Here is a 19,946-nt window from a genome sequence, read left to right as displayed (position 1 = left end):
GTGGCATAGTGGGTTAAGTTACCGCCTGCAATGCTGGCATCCTGTATGGGTGCTAGCTTGATTCCCGGCTGTGCCACTTCTGATCCAGCTACCTGCCTACATGCCTGGGAAGGCCGCAGAAGATGGACCGAGAGCTTCGGCACTTGCACCATGTGGGAGACACAGAAGAAGCTCCTGGTTCCTGGCTCTGGCCATTAAGGCAATTTGGGGAGTGACTAGCAGATGGAAAACTTCTCTCTCTGCCTCTGTCTCTGTCTCTCTCTCTCATATATATATATATATATATATATATATATGTCTTTCAAGTACCTAAATCTTAAAAAAATTCCAGCTAAGCACTGTCGCCCATCAAGGCCTAGGCCTGAGGCCTACTCCCTGCGTGTTATTTAAGTGGGTTTCCAGGCATAAGTGATGTGTCTGAAGACAGGTTAGCCCCCAATGGAAGACTTTTCCTCTATGTTGCTGGCCTGAAGAGGGGAGGGACCCTGCCTATGGCCGCACCAGGCCAAGGCCAGGCCTGCCACAATGACCACGTGCTGGGCTCCCAGCGGTCCACACTCAGGCCTCAGAGGACTGTGAAGGACACAGCCTTGGCTGTACCCTCTGGGGACACAGCGGAGCAGGCACTCCCCCCCCGCCCCCACTCACCTTTTCAGCTGGCAGTGCAGACTGGCCACCTGCCGAGTGGCTTCCTCCAGTTCTCTGACTAGCTGGTTTCTTTTACTATTTAACTTCAACCTGCAGGGAGAGAAGACATGAGGAGCTGCCTCAGGGCATCCAGCCCTCCACCTCCTCCAAAAGCAAGCAAAGATGTGTGTTCTTACAGACACATAGGACACACAGACCCAGACACATACACACACACTAGATCTTTCTGGAAGCATCTGACTGTGGGGTTTGGAAAGATAAAGCCTCCACATACGTGTATATTAGAGTCGCCTATTAACCGCTCTATTACTCACTGATTACCAGGTGCTGAGCTAGGAGGCTTGCGATGGTGCCTTGATTCATTCACACAGCAGTGCTGCTTTGTAAGAATGACTTTTAGCACTACATACTAGGAAATGGGGGCTTTACAGCTAAATCATGTACTTTAAGCTGTGGAATTAGTGGCAGAATAAAAATTCCACCCAACACTCCTTCCCTGCCTTTCTTCCTCTCTTCCTCCTGCCTTCATCAAATATTTACTTAGTGTTCCACCTCAAACGAGACCCTGGTTTTTGCCCTGGGAATAAAGGAGTGAGCAACATGGAACTTATGTAGCTTCTACTGCACAGAGGCGGGCAGAGAACTGATTTTAAAGCAATACCCAGCGATCTAATTAACACCGTGTGTGACCAGGTTCAGGGGACAGAGTGCAGAAGGCTGTAGGAGACAGGCAATTTAGGACCGGCAGGTGAGCTGCCTTGAGCAGTGACTTACTCTGTGCCTGAGAATGCTGGTGCTCACCTGTCTGTGCCCTCCCCAGTCCCTAGGCTCACCAGACCACCTTCCCAGTCCCTTGCAACTGAGTGGGTGCGGCATATGAGTTCTGGCCAATGGGATGTGAGCAAAGCCGTGTGCATCAGGCTGAACTGGGTGCAAGAAGTGGGCGTGTCTCCCTGGTTGTCCCCAGGAAGGACTCTCATGGCCAGCAAGGGGGAGGTGCCACACACAGAGAGTCCAGGTGCCTGAATGACCACTTGGAAGGCTGCCTGCCAACCAGGGATACCCAATGAGACATTTTAGGAGCAAGCAATAAGCTCCCATTGTGTGAAGCGATAAAAACGTAGCAGGCCTTTTTGTAGTAGTTGGTCTCTGCACTAGCAGAGTCATATAAGCTGTCACAACAGACGGCCAGGGGTTGGTCAGGGAATCCGGGGAGAGAACATCCCAAGGAGCGATCAGAGAGGTGTTTTCATCTGGAAGTCCTCAGGGCTGCTGTGAGGAGAGGCAGGAGGTGGAAGACTGAGGCCGGGGCGGGGACCATGATGGGTCAGAGATGAGGTGGCTCAGGTGCTCGGGCAGACGCACCAGCACACAGGCTGCAGGAAGCGAGGACAGCGAGGCTACTGCCACCAGCGAGACAGTGGCACTTGGGGTGGCAGCTGCTGAGATGGGAAGGGGCTGAGCAGGAGCAGCTGAGCAGATATGCAACGTGGAACAGGTGAGCTGCTCACGCGGGTCATACGCGAATGATCACCACCTGTCAGAGCCGATTTTCCTCCCTGTGAAATCCCTGAGTACCTAGAACCTCAGAATGTGGCCGCAATGAAGATAAAATGAGGTCACTGCCTGTGATCGGTGTCCTTGTGAGAGGAGATGAGGACACAGACATGCAGGGAGGGAGGCCACATGGCCACAGAGGGAGGAGCCCAGGAGCCTGCTCCTGGCTCTTAAACTCTCAGCTTAAGGAACTGATGAGAAAACACGTTTCTCTTGAGGAAGCCGCCTAGTCTGTGCTTCCTCGGTCAGGGCAGCCTGAGCTGACGAATACTACATCCTAGGGTAAGACCCAGGTGGGCCTAGGGCTGAGCTCTGAGTGTCCACAACATTCCAAGGTCAGAAGGACCAACAACAGCCTGCAAAGGAGCCAGCTAGAAGGGGAACACAGCCCCAGGGGAGAGGAGGGTGGTGAATGGGATGGAGAGACACGAACTAGGAGCAAGGCTCTGCACCGAGACATGCCTGGATCAGAGCCCAATTCAGCACCACCTCCCTGGTGGGAATACCTGCGGGAGAGACCTCTGCAGACACGCTCATAACTCTGCCCACTGCCTCTCCTGAAATCCCCCAAGGAGGGCAGCTTGGGTGGACTACAGGACGTGGGTTGGCTCCTAGAACACAGTTCCCTCTAGATCCTAGGGTAGGCCCACTCCAAGATCCTAGGCTGTGACAAGGAAGGGCCCCATTAAGCCAGCGCTGGAACTGGTGCTGTTCTCAGCTTTGACAGCAGACCAGCTGCATCTGCACCACAAAGGGAGCACTGCTCACCACAATGCACACTTGGGTCCTACTTGGGCCTGCTGACTCAGAAAGCTAGGGTGTAGGGCCCTATAGTGTGCTCTCTAATTAAGCCTCACAGGAGTCCTGAGGCATGGTGAGGGTCACAAGCTGCTACAAAGTTTGGGGAATGCACGATGGCAGAGGCTATGTGTTGCTTATCCAGCACGCAGCACGGTGCCTACCACTGGGACATGCACGATATTTGCTGAATGGATGACTTCTTTCCCGGATGAGGCAGGCCAGGTTTGTGTGCTCTGCTGAAAGCCCCGGATGTCAAATCCACAGGCAGATGTGCTGCATTGTTGGCCCTGGGAGAACTCCTTAGGCCATCCTGTTAGAGAAGGACTAACGGACCGAGGGGTGTAAAACCCAGGACATGGCCCATCCAGTCTGGGGCCTGGGAGAAAGGGCTTGTTTCCATGGAAACCCAACCACAGCATCCCTCCGGGTATACATCCAGGCCCCTGCAAGGAAGGCCAGGGCTTGTTCCAGGAGGAACTGACATGTGATGAAGGACAGGCAGCGCTTGGTCCTGAGCAAGCCAGTCTGTGAAACTAGAGAAGACCCCCAGAGCAAGGAGCAGAGTGGCCCTGGCCGGCGATCCGGAATCCCTGTTGCCGTCTGCCAGAGTCCTGCCTGCAGCTGGTGAGGGCGGGCAGCAGGCCTGCAGATGGAGCCCGCAGTGAGCCAAACCCATGACTCTCCATGGCCTGGAGAAGGCTGTGGTATACCCCGGCTCGCTGTAAGAGCAAGCCCAGAAACGGTGTGGGTTTAGGGTCCAGAAGCAGCCAGAACTCATCATTTCTACCTTCTTTTTCCTCCTCTCTGGGAGACGAGCCACAGAGGCACATCCCGGGGTAAACACCAGACCCTGACAAGAAGCTGTGGGAACTGGGAGTTGGGCTGACTTCCTGAACACCAGAGCAGAGCAGGTGCGGAGGCTTCCTCCCACGGCACTGGGCTTTAGCAGGCTGGATGTCATGTGTGTGGTGGACAGCACATGCCGGGAGGCCAAGAAGGCTGTGTTCCCCTTCTAGCTGGCTCCTTTGCAGGATGTTGTTTGTCCTTCTGACCTTGGAATGTTGTGGACACTCAGAGCTCAGCCCTAGGCCCACCTGGGTCTTACCCTAGGATGGAAGCAGGCAGAGGCCCCAGGAGGCAGGAACTCAGCTGGTCCAACACCCAAGGGCCTGGGCCACCTCTGACGCCTGAAGAACGGGCCCTGGGGTAGACCAGGGAGCCTGCGTTCTAACAAGCATCCGGCATGACTGCACAGCAGCTCTGGGGAGCGGCGGGGAGGCCACAGAAGGGAGGCGAGAGCAGGGGGCAGCAGCACCTGCAGGCTGCCTTTCCCAGGCACATCTGTTCTCACCCTCTGAAGCACCTGAGTGGGAGAAGCCATTCCTACTCGCATTTTGTGAAGGTGAGGAGTGTGATCATCGCGTTCCGAGACAGAGAGGTGGAGGGGCTGGAGCACCGGGTGAGGGAGAAGAGAGCTAAACAGACCCTGAAACTCAGAGAAACACACTCACAGGAGAAAGAGAGAGCCGTTAGGAAGAGAATCGGACTCCAGACTCTACAGCAAGACAGAGAGACAAACAGGTGCACTTTCCCTTCTCAGGTTCCTGCTAGGGCCCAGGTAGCTTTCTGGCCCTTCCCTGCTACTGCATCTCCCCGAGCTGTGACCCCACCCTGCAGGACCTCTGCACTGCCCGCTGGGCAGCTCTGAGGGATTCTGATTCTGGCCTCCCCAGCCTGGCTGTGTCATCAGATCTGACAGGTAGCATTGGAAGCAGTAATAGGAGGCCTCCTGAGTGGAGAGGAGCCTAAAGCCAGCATGAGCTCTGTAACCGGCATGACTGGAGGCTTCGAATCCCAGGTCCGCCACAGGGTAATGTAGGGTGAGCCTCAGTTTCCCTATCCGTAAAATGGGAACTAACTTCAGGGTTACTGGGAGATTTTCAATGACACAGTACAGGTCACAGGGTTTGGCACATAATAATAGCATTTACATGCAGGGGTCCCTAAGAAAACCTCCAATTTCCAATTTTAAGAAACTAAAATTTTAAAAGCAGGGAGGAGCCTTAATTCACAATCTGGTCATTCACCCTTATTTCAGTTTACATAGGTATTGAACATCAAATCCTCCCCTTTCCTTATTCTCGACTGGGAAAGTCCATAGCAGTCAATGACTCACTCAAGGTCAGTGGTGGAAAGGGTGTCTCTTTCTGCCTAATCAGGAGTAGGGCTGCCATGAATCTGTTCAGTCTGCCTGCTGGCCAGGAGGAGAAAGAACAGCTAAGGGCTTCTCAGAGGCAGGGCCAGGGCCGGAGCAAGTGAAGGCCCCAGGGGACAGGTACAGGGGCCAGGAGACCCAGGCAGAGGCTCGGTAAGGGTCTGCCCACTACCAAAGACACAAAGGCCTACAGGATCAGGACTTGTCCCCTAAGTGCACCATCCCAGAGTTAACAGGCTGAAGGGCAGTTCTAGCAGGTGCTTCGAAGGGCTGAAAACCACCCATCTTTCCAGGCCTGTTCTTGTTCCCCTCCCACTTACTGATGGTAGGTCAGGGCCAGCGGGGGATGGAGAAGAAACAGTGCACTGGGCACGTGCCTGTTCGGATCAAGTGCTTGGTGGGAGCAAGGGATTGTGAGAGGCCAACTTGATCCCGCTGGCGCCGTGCTGTGTGCAAACTGGGTTTACTCAGCTGTAGGATGGTACTACAAGCTACACGCCTCAGAGCTCAAGGCTGGGGTGGCAGAGAGAGCAAACAGCAGCCCCTGGGACTCCCACACAGCGTCACTGGGGCGCAGGCATGTGGTCTGCTTTGTGGAGTGGGCTGCTGCCGCTTTATTCACGGAGAGAAGGAATTCCCTTGCTCGTTCCCAGCACCAACACAAACTCTCTCTCCCCCTCTCATCCTCCCTCTCTCTCTCTACACACGCGCGCGCACACACACACACACGATCCGAAGGCCAGCAGGGCAAGGACCATTTCTTAATTTCTAAATCCTCCAAACTGCCTTGAGTGCAGATTGTCTGCAATGAAATGCTTCTTAAAGAATAAATAAACGACTGGCTGATGGGCAGAAGGAACGAAGGGGTGTGAAGGGGAGGCTGTAGCACCCAGTGTGCATACGGTGTTACACTGTGTGAGGCGGGCATGGAGAGACACAAAGGAAATAAATCAAACTGAGGTGTAAGGTCCACGGCAGATATCACACCCCTGTGCTCTCCGGGTGACCCCAAGCCTGCAGACAAGGCTGATTCGCAGTCTTCTTTAAAAACTGGATTAAATGCTAATATTTAAAACCTAAAAATACAAACAACCCTTAATCTAAGAAAGATCTAGGCCTTTATATAAAATCATAAAAATATTTGTATGTAACCTACACATACGCTCCTTTACACTTGAAATTCTCTCTAGACGACTCTGTAATACCTAATTCGATCAGTGCTCCATAAATAGCTGCTATGCTGCACTGTTTAGAAGATGACAAGAAAACAAAAAGTGCTCATGTGTAGCACAGAAGTAGTATTTTCTTCCACATATTGTCTATGTGCACTTGGTGGACTGTGTGAAGGTGTAACTCATGAGGACTAACTGGACAATGGAAGAGACACCAGGGGACACAGGAAGAGCAGGCAGTGATCTGGGAAGCTTGTGTACCCCGGGCCGCAATATAAAACATGGCGCACTTGCCACAAAGTTGGAAAGACTGCTCTAAATGATTCCAAGTCATGGGGCTTATCTTGGTCAGAAAATCACGTTTCTGAAAGCCTGGACCTTCTTAGTCGTGCAACTCACACACAGAATCCTAGGGTGGCTGTGCACGGGTGGTGAGGGCACTGATGCTGTGCTGCTCTGCAAAGCTCTGAGGTCTCTGAGCTGAGTGTGCTAGCCCAGAGGACAGAGCTGCGGCGAGGGGAGGGTCCCGCAGAGCTGCGGCAAGGGGAGGGTCTCGCAGAGCTGCGGCGAGGGGAGGGTCCTGCAGAGCTGCAGTGAGGGGAGGGTCCCACGCTCCCGGCCCCAGCCCCACCTCTCCGTCAGCGCTTTGCTCTGGGTGTCCCGGGCTGCCTGCAGGTCCTTCTCCAGCCGCTTCCGGGCCATTTCCAGCTGCTCCGCCTCGCCCTGGGTCCACTTGCGGGGACTGATGAAGCGCATCTCCTTCAGCAGCTCCTCCTTCTCATTGATGAGGATCAGCCGGTCCCTCTCCGAGTCCAGAACCCCTGGCCAGGCCTCGCTGTCCAGCTTGGCCAGCTGGATCTTCAGGTTGGCGATCCTGGAGGGCCGAGAGGGTAAGAGTGACTGGCGTGCCCAACAGCATCATGGGAACAGGACAACAGACCGCGTTACCGAGGTTACAAGGGATGAAGAGCTGACAGCCCCAGAGCAATCTCTGAGTCTTCCTCCTTCTGATCCCCATGCTGTCTCAAGGAATCCAGCTATATCTAAACGTGTGGGAACAACCATTCACCATGTACGAACCAAGAAGAAGGGTCTGCGGGGAGGGGGTTGCAGACATGAACAAGGCAATGCCCTCGCCCCAAGGGACGCCACGCCTGCCACAATAGAGACTTGGATGCATTACCAGGAGAGAGCCTCTCAGCATTTGACGGGTGACCCTGGGCAAGTCCATCATCTCTTGTAGAGTAGTGCTTGCTGGCTGTATGACAGCCCCTGCAAACCCTCAAAGCACAGTGCTGGGCACATAGTAAGCTCTCAATAAACAGCTCTGTGGCTACTGCTGCTATTACCTGGTTTGAGCATTTAGTAAGCAGGTAACATGGAGCAAACTCTCTGGGCCTTGAAGATGAGAAAAACAATTACTCATCCTCCCAGAACGGCTGTGCAAATCAGCAAGGACATAGGCAGAGTGTCTGGCACCTAACAGGCGCTAAATCAATGGCAGGCGTGGGCCACTAGCACTCCAACTCCAGCCTCGCGTTCTCAGGTCAGAGAAGGGTGGTGGCGCTGTGTGCTCAACCATGGATTTAGGACCAGAAGCCTTGACTGGGAGCCCTGGCTGTGGCCTTATTGACAGAGAGACTATTTCTATGTCTTAAAGATTTATTTAATTTATTTGAAAGGCAGAGTTGGGGGGGAGGGGAGACAGACAGACAGACAGACAGAGGTCTTCCATTTGCTGGTTTACTCCCAAAATGGTCACAACGGCTGGAGCTGAGCCAGTCTGAAGCCAGCAGCCAGGAGCTTCCTCTGGGTCTCCCACACGGGTGCAGGCCCAAGCACTCGGGCTGGTCTCTGCTGCTTTTTCAGGTGCATTAGCAGGGAGCTGGATTGGAAGTGGAACAGCCTGGACTGGAAGCAGCACCCACATGGGATGGCCCCCACTGCAAGCAGTGGCTTTACCCACCACGTCACAATGCTGGTCCCCAAAGGGACTACTTCTTAAGAAATCCTTTTGGTATCACAAACATCAACCCCATTGCCTGGTGTATTGGAGGCACCTAATAAATGCTAACAAACGGAGTTGGCAACCATGTATCTTTCTCTTTTTAAAAAGATTTATTTACTTGAAAGGTAGGATAACGGAGACCGAGAGACAGATTGATCTTCCATCTGATGGTACACTTCCTAAATGGCTGAAGGCTGGGGCTTGGACCAGGCTGGAGCCAGGAGCCAAGAACTCCATCTGGGTCTCCAGATGGTGGGTGCATGGGCCCAAGGACTTGAGCTATCCTCCACTGCTTTCCCAGGAGCATCAGCAGGGAGCTGGATGGGAGGTGGAGCAGCCAGGTCTCGAACCAGCACCCATATGGGATGCAGGCACTGCAGATGGTGACTTTACCCACTATACCACCACATGGGCCCCCTAGCCTTGTATCTTAACTTCTGTAAGACTCACTAGCGTCTGTCAAGTGGGGATAAGGGTACCCACAGGGTGGGTTGTGAGGAACAAATAACAGCATTGCATGAAGAGTTACATTACACAGACATGGGGATCTTTGTCACTGCACCAACTCACAGTGTAACTAAGCACAGTGCCACCATCTCCAAAAGCAGCCAGGGTGTGACCCTTCAGCACCTCACCTCTGCCAAGCGTGTTCAGCTCTCCCATCCTGGCCCCAGCCCAACCTCAAAGGCTGGACGAGACAGCAGTGCTTAGCCCCGTCACACAGATGCACACCCAGGGAGGGTAAGGTTCACCAAAAAGTGCAAATCGTAGCCATGGCCAATACTGGCCAAGAGCCCACGTCCTGGACCCCCAGTTCAATTCTACCGCAGACAACGCGGTCTTATCAAAATGTTGTTGGAGACAAGATCCTCTGTGATGTGCAACGCAGATGCCATACAGAGAAACACATCGAGATTTGCTCATTCCCCAAAGGTCCGAGCAAGAACTTTTAAGTTGTTTTATTAAAGATTTACTTATTTACTTGAAAGGCAGAGTGATAGGAGAGACACAAAGAGATAAAGAGACAAAGAGATCTTCATCCACTGGTTCTCCCACTCCCTCACCTCCCAACTGCCCACAATGGCCTGCGCCAGACCAGCAGCTTGAAGTTCCATCTAGGTCTCCACATGGGTGGCAGGGACCCAGATAGTTGGGCAACCATCTGCTGCCTCCCAGGCACATTAGCAGGAAGTTGGATCAGAAACACAAAGCAGCTGGGGCTCAAAGTAGCCACTCCTTTATGGGATCAAGATATCCCAACTGGCAGCTTAACCTGTTGTGCCACAATGCCCATCACTTTATTTTTTTAAATATATTTTATATACTTGAAAGAGAGGGAAAGAAAGACAGGGAAAATGATGAGACAGAGAGAGATCTCCCATTTGCTGCTTCATTCCTTCAAATGCCCACAAGAGCTTGGGCTAGGCCAGACTAGCAACTCAACCCGAGTCTCCCATGTGGGTGGCAGGGATTTAACTATATAAGGCATCATCCTTAACTATATAAGGACACTGGACTTGGACAATGGAACTGGGACTCGAACCTAGGCACTCTGGAATGGGATGCAGGCATCCCAAGTACCACCTTGACCACTGTGCCAAATTCTCACCCTGCCTGGCAAGAATTCTTAAAGCTAGTTATTCATGTACACCACCATGCATCAGGATTAGCTTTGGGACAACTTTGTAGCCACTGTTCTCCAGCCCTGAAGGCTACAATGGTCCTGTAAGGGCTGGCAGAGGCTACCCTATGTCTGGTTACACTGACCAGTGACTGATGCTTTCTCAGATTTCCTTTTATTTATTATTATTATTTGCTTATTTGAAAGGCAGAGCAAAAGACAGAGAGAAAGAGTGAGTGAGTGAGTGAGTGAGTGTGTGTGTGTGAGAGAGAGAGAGAGAGAGAGAGAGAGAGATCTTCCATCTGCTCAATCATTCTCCAAATGGCCACAACAGCCATGAGTGGGGCCAGGCTGAAGCCAGGAGCCAACAACTCCATCCAGGTCTCCCCTATGGATGGTAGGGGCCCAAGCACTTGGGCCATCCTCTGCTGCTTTCCCAGGCACATTAGCAAGGAGCTGGATCAGAAGTGGAGCGGCTGGGACTCAAACTGAAACTCGTGTGGGACGCTGGCATCACAAGCGGCAGCTTACCGCGCTGTGCCACAATGCCAACCCTCGCAGACGTATTTTCTAAGGGACTTTCCCTGTGCCAGGACTTCTTCAACTTCAAGGCATACATCATCTGAAGAACCTGAGGACAACTACTAGTCTCTCTCCCCAGAAATGCACATGTGACCAAACTTGGCACCCAGGGACCAGACCTTCCTTGCATTACAGCCACAGCTCTGTCCTCCCTGAAACCCCACAGCCTCTGCCTTCCCAGCCAGCAGGTTGCTCTGGCCTTTAGCTAACATCAGCTCTGGGAGGCAAGAAGCTGGAATCAGAACCAGATAAGCCAGCAAGCTCTGTGATGGGAAGTTCAATGGCCCAACCCTGGAGGAAAGATTTCCATCCTTTCGTCTCTCTGGGGCTGATGGTTTAAGACAGGCATTACTGTGGGCTGGAAAAGATCCAAGGTTCACAGTGGTCCCTTTCAAAGGACACCGGCCAAATACAGAGGTACTGCTGTTTTGCTGGACCCCTAGGGGGAGCTGAAACAGTACACAAGACACCTGTTTCTTTCTGCCTCGCCAGTATCCAATTCCTCCTCCTTTTGTTAACAAGATTCCAACTTGTCTTTGGAAAACCACTCCTCCTGCTTGGTTCTCACAAAGCTGACCTCAATCCCTTTCCCAGCTTGGGCACATGACCCATGCCTGTGCCTCCAGGGAATTCTAATTCCTCCCACACCCCACCCGCCTTGTAACAATGATTGGTTCACCCAGAAAACCAAGTGGGTCTCAATCCCAAGACTCGTCAGAAGTGTTGGGAAAGACAGGCTCCCTTTCCTGGAGCTGTAAACCCGGCAGGAGATAAACCTAAAAGTGCAGGGAATCGTTTTGTCACGAAAGCCTGCTTGAGAGTGAACCCAACACCAAGCCAAGCAGAGTGGAGCAAAGGAGTGACACAGAGTCCTGGAACATCATTTCAGTCCCTGGATCCAGCTGTGTCTGAAAGCAGTTATCCAAGGACTTCAGGGCAACATAAGCCAATCAGTTTCCTTGTTTGCTTCCTCTGGTTCCTGCTGGATTTCTGCCACTGTAGCAGAACTTTGCTGCTCACACACAGTTGGCAGATGGGGACTGGGAGACTCAGCCTGGCCACGAAGGTCCACGGCCCAGGCAACTTGGTTGAAGTGTGGACGAATGTGGTACACCTGGCTTTATTAATCAGCAAATGCCCAAGAGAGTCTCTCCCAACAAAGTTGGTTCAGTATCTCTAACTGTCATGAACCTGGGGTCAAACTGTCCAGGGTTTCTTTCGCCTGTGACTCCACCACCTGGCAAAGTCATGAGACATCTTGGATTTGACCTTTCTACTCTCTAACAGAGACAATAAGAAAGACTTTATGTTGTAAGTCTGCTTTTAAAATCAAAAAAGATGGGTGTGTGTGTGTGTCAGTGCTATGCTGTACTATGTTAAGCCTTTGCCTGCAGCACTGGAATCCCATAGGAGCCCAAGTTCATGCCCTGGCTGCTCTGCTTCCAATCCAGCTCTCTGCTGGTGGCCTGGGAAAGCAGCAGCAGATGGCCCACATCCTTGGGGCCCTGCAACCGTGTGGGAGACCCGGAAAAAGCTCCTGGCTTCAGTTTGGCCCAGCTCCCCTCATTGTAGCCACTTAGGGAGTGAACCAGCAGATGGAAGATCTCTCTCTGTCTCTCTCTCTCTCTGTAATTCTGCCTCTCAAATAAATAATCTTTTAAAAAAAAATCAAGCCGGCGCCGTGGCTCAATAGGCTAATCCTCCACCTTGCGGCGCCGGCACACCGGGTTCTAGTCCCGGTTGGGGCGCCGGATTCTGTCCCGGTTGCCCCTCTTCCAGGCCAGCTCTCTGCTATGGCCAGGGAGTGCAGTGGAGGATGGCCCAGGTGCTTGGGCCCTGCACCCCATGGGAGACCAGGAAAAGCACCTGGCTCCTGGCTCCTGCCAGGATCAGCGCGGTGCGCCGGCTGCAGCGGCGGCCATTGGAGGGTGAACCAGCGGCAAAGGAAGACCTTTCTCTCTCTGTCTCTCTCTCTCACTGTCCACTCTGCCTGTCCAAAAAAAAAAAAAAAAAAAAAAAAGAATAAAAAAAAAAAATCAAACAAGATGACAGATATACACAAATGTTTCAGTGCAATTAACAATCTGGGTAGGCCCATTAACAGATACGCTACAAATGTGAGCTTTACTATTTTCAGTGTAATTTCATCTCTCAGAGTAGAAGCCAACTGCTTAGGGCTCTGTGAAGCTGCAGAACAGCCAAACCCCTGCAGTTTACACTTCATAAACGCACAGCTTGCTCCTGACGATGCAGGAGCCACAGTCTTTTTGGCTTGTTGCTGAAATCCCACGCAGGCTCCTTCAAGCCACACTGCGCATAGGGTCACTGGACAGCTTTCATTACAGAAACAGAGACCATCAACTAAGTTTTGAGGCCACAAACATCCGGGTTCAAAGCACAACTCTTCCCTACCCAGCAAAAAGTCCTGGGCAAGTCATTTCCTCCCTGTACTACAGAGAGGACGGAACAAGATTAACAAGCCAGGCACAGAGCAGTCCCTCCACACCAGTGGGACCTGGGGTGCAACCACGCCTCCCCGAGCCCCCAGCTTCAATTACCTTCTCTTGGCCTCTTCATATCGAAGGCGCAACCTGACCTTCTCTGCCAGCTGATTGTTGCCACTGGTGCCAAACTGGAGGAGAAGAACAAAGTGGGGAATGACACAGCCACTGCGGACGATGCTGAGCTGGAGTTTTGGGAGCTCACCAGAGAGACTTGACAGCTTGTGTGGGTGGGAGCCAAGAATAGAGCCCAATTACTGGGCTGGCTGCACGCATTGCAGGGAAGCTGGTTAAGCAAAAATACTTTCCTTCCTTCAGGCCACGGGAACGGGACCAAACTCAGACATCCATCACTTCCAGAACAGAAGACAGGAGCCCAGAATATCATCTTGCAGCCCCAAATGGCTCAGAGCCAATTCCAGGCACAGAAGCGTGGAGGACAATTGGTGGGGAGGCAAGAGGGACAGCCCATACACCAGAAAGCCTTTCTGGGGAGGCAGGGGGCAGGGCCAGCAGAAAATCCAGGCCGCAGTCAGGGGAGAAACACGGGGGGAGCAGGCAGCTCACAGGACTTGGAAGAAGGCACATGGTCCCTTCACAAATACTACGACATGAAGGCAGCTTGCAGGTGAGCACGTGGTGTGGAACAGGGAGGGAGGGGACAGCCCATTCCTGGTATCCATCCAAGGAGCACAGCAAGGAGCTACAAGGCTCACCAGATGACACTCAGGCAGGTTTTCTTTGCAAGTGGGGAAACAGCTATCAGCTAGGAATTGTACCAAGCCACCAAGGCCAGGGGCAGGGCCATTCTGTGTCATATGCTCCAGTGAAATCAAAGGCCTCCAAAGTCAGGGACCACCGAGGGTTGCCCCTCTGCAGAACCCCTTCAGGAGCTGTGTCTGGTCAGCACTTGCACTTTTCACAGCCTAGGACCAGACTGAGCTTGGAACGGACGGTCAAGCTGCTGTCTGGAAACCGTACACACAGACTGGAGACAAACAGGTGGGAACAACCCTTGGCTCTCCAGCTGGTCAAAGAAACAGAGTGGAGCTGCAATCTCGCAGGGCAGAAGCGAGACAGACACTGGATCCTTTAGAAGTGCTTCCTGAGCAGTGTCAGAGATGCACGCCTACGGCCAGGCCATACTGAGGGGCGTGGACTGTGTGCTGGTCTGTCTCCACTCCAGCAAATCCTATCACCCTAAGACAATGGAGCCCCAGGGGGCTGAGCCAGCAGTAAGTCCCATGCACAGCCACCAGCTGGCTCAAGGCAGCCACCCATGACAGCCCTCCCAGGTGCCACCCACTCGTCCGGGGCACACACCGCCTACTCACATTTCCCGAGATGTCCGTCTGGGAGCTCACGTCCAGGTGTTGTTTCGGCATCGGGAAACCTGAACTCTCCAGAGAGCTGTTGCTGGACCACAGGTCCGAGTGGGAGCCTCTGTCGGTGCGGAAGCCGTCCTTGAGCATGGCCAGGCTCTGAGTGGGGGAGGGAGGGTCAGCGATGGGCGGGGCTGCCGGGGAACACTGCATCTGTACTCCCCAAGCACTCTCCTCTCCACCGCCCCTGATTCCCACTCCCCTTGCCACCCTACTCACAAGAGGGCGCTGATGGTGCAGGGAGAGACCTGTGACCCCAGAGCCCGCCCCAGTGCACTACCCCCTAGTCGTGTGATTTGAGCTAGATGATGGACCCCTCTGTGCCTCAGGTCCTGCCTCCCCGGGCCATCACATGACTTTTACTTTTTATTTATTTTTATTTATTTATTTATATGAATGGCAGAAATACAGAGAAAGAGGGAGATGAGAGAGAGAAAGAAAGAGAGGAATCTTTCATTTACTGGTTCACTCCCCAAATGGCTGTAACAGCCTGGCCCAGCCTAGGCCAAAAGTAGGAGCCAGGAACTCCATCTAGGTCTCCCATGCGGGTGGCAGGAACCCAACTGCTTGGGCCATTTCTGCTGCTTTCCCGGGAGCATCAGCAGGGAGCTGTATTGGAAGTGGAGCCAACGGACTCAAACCAGCGCTCACACAAGATGCCAGTGTCACGGGGCTGGTTTAACCCATCGTGCCTCAACGCCAGCTCCCCATTACATGGTTTAAATGATACCCCAGAGTGAAAGTCTAGCAACCACAGCCAAGGCTCAGTAACGGGCAGCTGTGCCATGGCCTTACTGGGAAGGAGGAGCTGTGTTTATCCTCATTTCCCTGATGACAGCCAGGATGTGGACCTGGTCTATCTGATTTAAGAGCTTGTACTCTTGGGCCAGCGCCGTGGCTCACGTGGCTAATCCTCCGCCTGCGGCGCTGGCATCCCATATGGGCACCGGGTTCTAGTCCTTGGTTGCTCCTCTTCCAGTCCAGCTCTCTGCTGTGGCCCGGGAAGGCAAGGGAGGATGGCCCAAGTGCTTGGGCCCCTGCACACCCATGGGAGACCAGGAAGAAGCACCTGGCTCCTGGCTTTGGGTCAGCACAGTGCCACCATAGTGACCATTTGGGGAGTGAACCAACGGAAGGAAGACCTTTCTCTCTGTCTCTCTCTCTCACTGTCTATAACTCTGTCAAATAAGAAAAAAAAAAAAAGAGCTTATACTCTTATCCACTAACATGGGTAACACCCCTTCCTCTCCTGAATGTCTCATCTGAATGTGTCCACCACCTGGGCTGGTAACCTGGGCAGAACCTCCTTAGAAATTGTGCTATTTGTCTCAGAGCAAGAAAGCTTCCTTCGCTACGTCATTTCTAGCATCTCAGAGCCTCAGACTCCTTCTCTGCCAATGGGAGCCACAATAAACGGTCACAGTGGATCCTGCATGGGGAGGTGATACGCTACACACTGAGGGTAAGAGATGAGCTCTGAGTCCCATGTTCATGGCTTTCAATCTCGGCTCTATCACTTGGTCTCTGAGTCACACAGAACTTATGTGTGCAACAGGGATAACCTCAGGTTGATGGAAGAGATTAGCCAGACATGATGCACGCACTAACGCCCGGCACATTAAACGATGTCCATCATCCTCTGTTCCTTTCCCAGCCTGGTCAGAACACACAGTGAGATGTTCACAGAGAGATGCTATATTGTGACGTTAAGGTCAGTGGTGCTGAAACTACCTCCTTCCTTGTGATTCACTGAGAAACAAGCCAGGCGGCCGGACACCGTGTGTGGACAAGGCCGGATGCCTTCCCTCCCACTCTGTGCTTTGACACTGGCCGTGGGGCCTTAGCAAGCCACTTAGCGCTTCTCCATCTCTATTCCCTCCGCTGTGTAACAGGGGCCGAAACCCAAGGAGGCCAGGACAGGTTAAAAATCAGTTATCTGAAATGCTTGGGAACAGAAGCGTTTCAGATCTCATGTTTTTTCAGATTTTGGGATATGTTCATATAGACAATCAGGTATTTTAGGGCTGGGGCCCAAGTCTAGACAAGAAATTCATTTATGTTCCTATACACCTTATACACATAACCTGCAAGGAACTTTATTCGATAGTTTTAGTAAACCTACAAGTGTGTCTTTCTTCCCTTTCTGGAGGCAGGGATGGTGACAGACAGAAACAGAGAGAGGGAGAGAGGGAGCAAGCATGTGCTCTTATCCACTGTCTCACTCCCCAAATGGCTTCAATGGCCAGTATTGGGGTGAGGCTGAAGCTGGGAGCAGGAGAAGAAATTCTGGGAGCAGGAAAAGTGAGTAGCAGCAATCTCATCAGCTGACCCATCACTGCCATCTCCCATGGTCTGCACTGACAGGAAGCCAGGGTCAGGGGCTGGAGCTGGGAACCGTACTCAGGTCCTCTTGATAAGGGACATGGACCTCACGTACCTTGATGAGATCTTGCTTTTCCTTTTCTCCGCAGGTGATGGCCTTTTTGATGGCTTTCGTTTCCCTCAAGACAGCCTGAGCTTCATCCAGTTTGTAGCCCTGAGCATCAGACATCTTCTTATCGATTCTAGGAGACAGTTAATCGGCAAGGTCAGGCTTCCAAAGGGGAAGAACACAGAGCACAGGGCTTCGTCCCGCAGCACGTCTCTGGACTCTGTACTGCACACCCTTCCCCGTGCCGAGGCCCTGCCTGTGGGACGCGGCACAGAAGCTCTGTTACATCACTCTAAGTATCAGCTCTTCCAGGAAGGCTTCACAGCCCGGGTCCTCTGGGCTGGACAGGTGTATAATGGGCTTTCCATCATACACCGTACAAAACCATGAGACTGTTCACCAAACGGTACCGTTGGCTTGGCTCTGGCAGGCCTGGGAATAGGGCACAGGGCTGAACATGTCTGAGAAGTTTTAGCACCTGGCAGAGAATAGCAGTCATCTGGGACACTCAGCCTTGGCACTGGTGACCTTGGGGGGGGGGGGGCTGGGTCATTCTCTGCTATCCTGATGCTTAGTAGCATCCCGGCCTTGAGCCACAAGATGCTAGCAGCACCCTCATCCCGAGCTGTGAGAACCCAAAGCATCTCCATTTACTGCCTTGAGTCCCTTGGGAGCAAAGTGATCCCTGGCGGAGACCACGGCCTTTAATTAGCACGAGTTGGTTGCAGGAACCGTACACAGAGAAGGACGAAACCTCACGGTCCTGCAGTGTGACTCTGGGAGTGGCTCTGAGGCACCTGTAGCCTCAGCTTTCTCCTCTAAGGAACCCCTGAAAGTGTCATCTGCTTGGCCCCTATTCATGGAGCTCACAGCAACAACGAATGGGAAAAGGAAGGGAAAAGCTTAGGGTCAACCAGCAAGCCCTGCACAACTTAAGGGATTAAAACACTTCGAGCCCAAAGAGCTTATCGGCTTTTCCAGGCTCTACAGACACACTCATTTTGCAGGGGGAAAAAAGCTTTGGAAAAAAAAGGGCAAGGGGCTTGATGTAGTTTTCTGAAGCTCAGCCCAAAGCAGAGAAGGGCTGGGGGCCGGGGGGGCCTAAGCTTCCTGGGGAGGAGGCCCGAAGCAGGGCCAGGGAGAGACTTGAATGCACTGTCATCGAAGGCCGGCTGGACAGAGGACAGGGGAAGTTTCACAGTTGGAGAGATCGCCTCAAACCCATTATTTCAGGATGAGAAACCACGCACGGGCGTTCCTCTCTGCTTTCCTCCTGGAGACCAAACTGTCCTGGGCTAAAAATAATCGAGTGGGGAGTCACTGCGGGAGCAGGTTTGCACCTCCGAGCACGGGCGAGAGGGCGCTTCCAGCTCAGCCTCCCCTGCGGCTGCTGCAGCCTCCGTGGGCAGAACACAAAGCCCCATTTATGCCTCCCCACTAAAAATAGTCTGCCTATTCCTTTCGAGGACTTGGGCCTGGGCCCGCCTGCCAGGTCTCAGAGGAGTCGGAAAAATTCGACTGCAGGAGCCGTTCCCGGCTGAAGATGCTCAACACAGTGAGCAACCAAGGACCGGGGGGGACCCCGCAGTGGGGCATGGAGGGGAGCAGGGGAGACGCCTGGGCCTGAGCGGGTCCCAGGGCCAGGGGCACCGGGGAGGGGCCTGTGCCTGACTGTTCTCTGCCAATGGGGCCAGAGGGCTTTGAATGCCCTGCAGGATGGCACAGAAGCTGTTTGTCCGCTGGGCTACAAACAGCCTCTACCTGATTTCTTCAAGGGCCTTAGCAACCCCTGCTCTGGAATCTGGCTCCAGAAAGTGGCTGTCAGGGGGAGCACTCCTGGCACGGAGCTGGGTGGCGGGAACAAAGAGTCACCATTATGCACTCACTGAATGAACCTTAAAAAAATTAAAAAAAAAATTAAAAAAAAAAAAGCAGTGGAGTGGCAGGGGCGGGGGGTGGAGGGGTGGTGTGCGCAGGGCAGTTGTGGGCATGTTGGAGGGCAGGCTGTGTGTGTCTCATTTCCCAGTGATGCAGCTGTCCCGTCCCTCAGGCCGGCACAGTCACATGCCAGGCAATCACGGGTGAAATTTCCAACAGCAGCCCGGTCCACCCAGACAACCCTCGCCTGGACACAGCGGTGGCTTCCGTGATGGCAGGGACACGCCGCCGTGGCCGCCTCCCACAGGGGCCCCAGTCCAGCTCCCGACTCCATCCTTCTTTCAAGGGCTCTGTGCAGCTAACAGGCCCAAGGCTTTCACCCTGAACTGTCTTTGCAGTCTCCTCTAAGAGGAAACATAAGCCTCATCAACATTTTCCTCTTCTTTCTTTTTAAAACTCGGGCTGCCGACAAGGAATCAAGCACATGGATTTGGAATCTGGACTATCCGCTCGACAGATCTTGGCTGGTATAACCACAACCCTGACAGGGAACACACCTGCTCTTAAGCAACAACAGGGTTGGAGCTCACGTGGCTGCAAGTCTGACTCTAAAAGTGAAAACGACATTTGGTCCCAGTTACCCTGGAAACGCCGTCTCTCACTCTTAAGGATAAGCTTCCCCTTCCACCAGCTTCTGCACAGAAAAGAGGCGAAATAACCAAGAGTGTCTGGATTGTCCTCCTGCCAGACTGTGAGATGGGGTCCCAGGGAGATGGCAAGGGGGGCTCATGCTTGCCAGGGAGGGGGTTATCTGATTGATGCTGAGAAAAGAGGGGTTGAGACGTGAGCTTCAACATCCAACAGTCACAGGTTCCAGTCCCAGCACTGACACTTCCTAGTCTCCTATCAGAACAGATACTTCTAAGAGGGCAAAGAGAAAGAACAGAGGTGGTCAATGGTGGTCAGCACAGCGTGCAGCCCAGGGTGGACCTAGAGTGCCCCAGAGTCCCCTCAAGCTCGAACAGGCGACCACCCACCCTGCTCCCACTGGGCTCTCCTCCTGTGGGCCAGATCATGCCCTGGACATGCACTTAGCAATCCTATCTTTGCATCATTGTTGTTTTTTTAGGTGAAGAAATCAGAGCACAGA

General features: G+C 53.1%; 1 protein-coding gene across 4 annotated transcripts in view; it reads right to left on the bottom strand.

Moving 5' to 3' along the window:
* Window positions 1–19,946, bottom strand: part of WWC1 (WW and C2 domain containing 1) — a 176,518-nt gene that overhangs the window by 44,374 nt on the left and 112,198 nt on the right. For all 4 annotated transcript variants that reach the window (XM_070075804.1, XM_070075805.1, XM_008255374.4 and 1 more), the window contains 5 exons: window positions 16,925–17,051; window positions 14,440–14,586; window positions 13,163–13,236; window positions 7,025–7,267; window positions 649–738 (listed from right to left, as the gene is read on the bottom strand). In XM_070075804.1, coding sequence (XP_069931905.1) covers window positions 649–738; window positions 7,025–7,267; window positions 13,163–13,236; window positions 14,440–14,586; window positions 16,925–17,051 — 681 coding nt within the window. The remainder of the gene's footprint in view (window positions 1–648; window positions 739–7,024; window positions 7,268–13,162; window positions 13,237–14,439; window positions 14,587–16,924; window positions 17,052–19,946) is intronic.

Source organism: Oryctolagus cuniculus, chromosome 6 (genome assembly GCF_964237555.1).
Source record: "Oryctolagus cuniculus chromosome 6, mOryCun1.1, whole genome shotgun sequence".
In the NCBI taxonomy this organism is placed as follows: domain Eukaryota; kingdom Metazoa; phylum Chordata; class Mammalia; order Lagomorpha; family Leporidae; genus Oryctolagus; species Oryctolagus cuniculus.
This window is presented reverse-complemented; position numbering and strand designations above follow the sequence as displayed.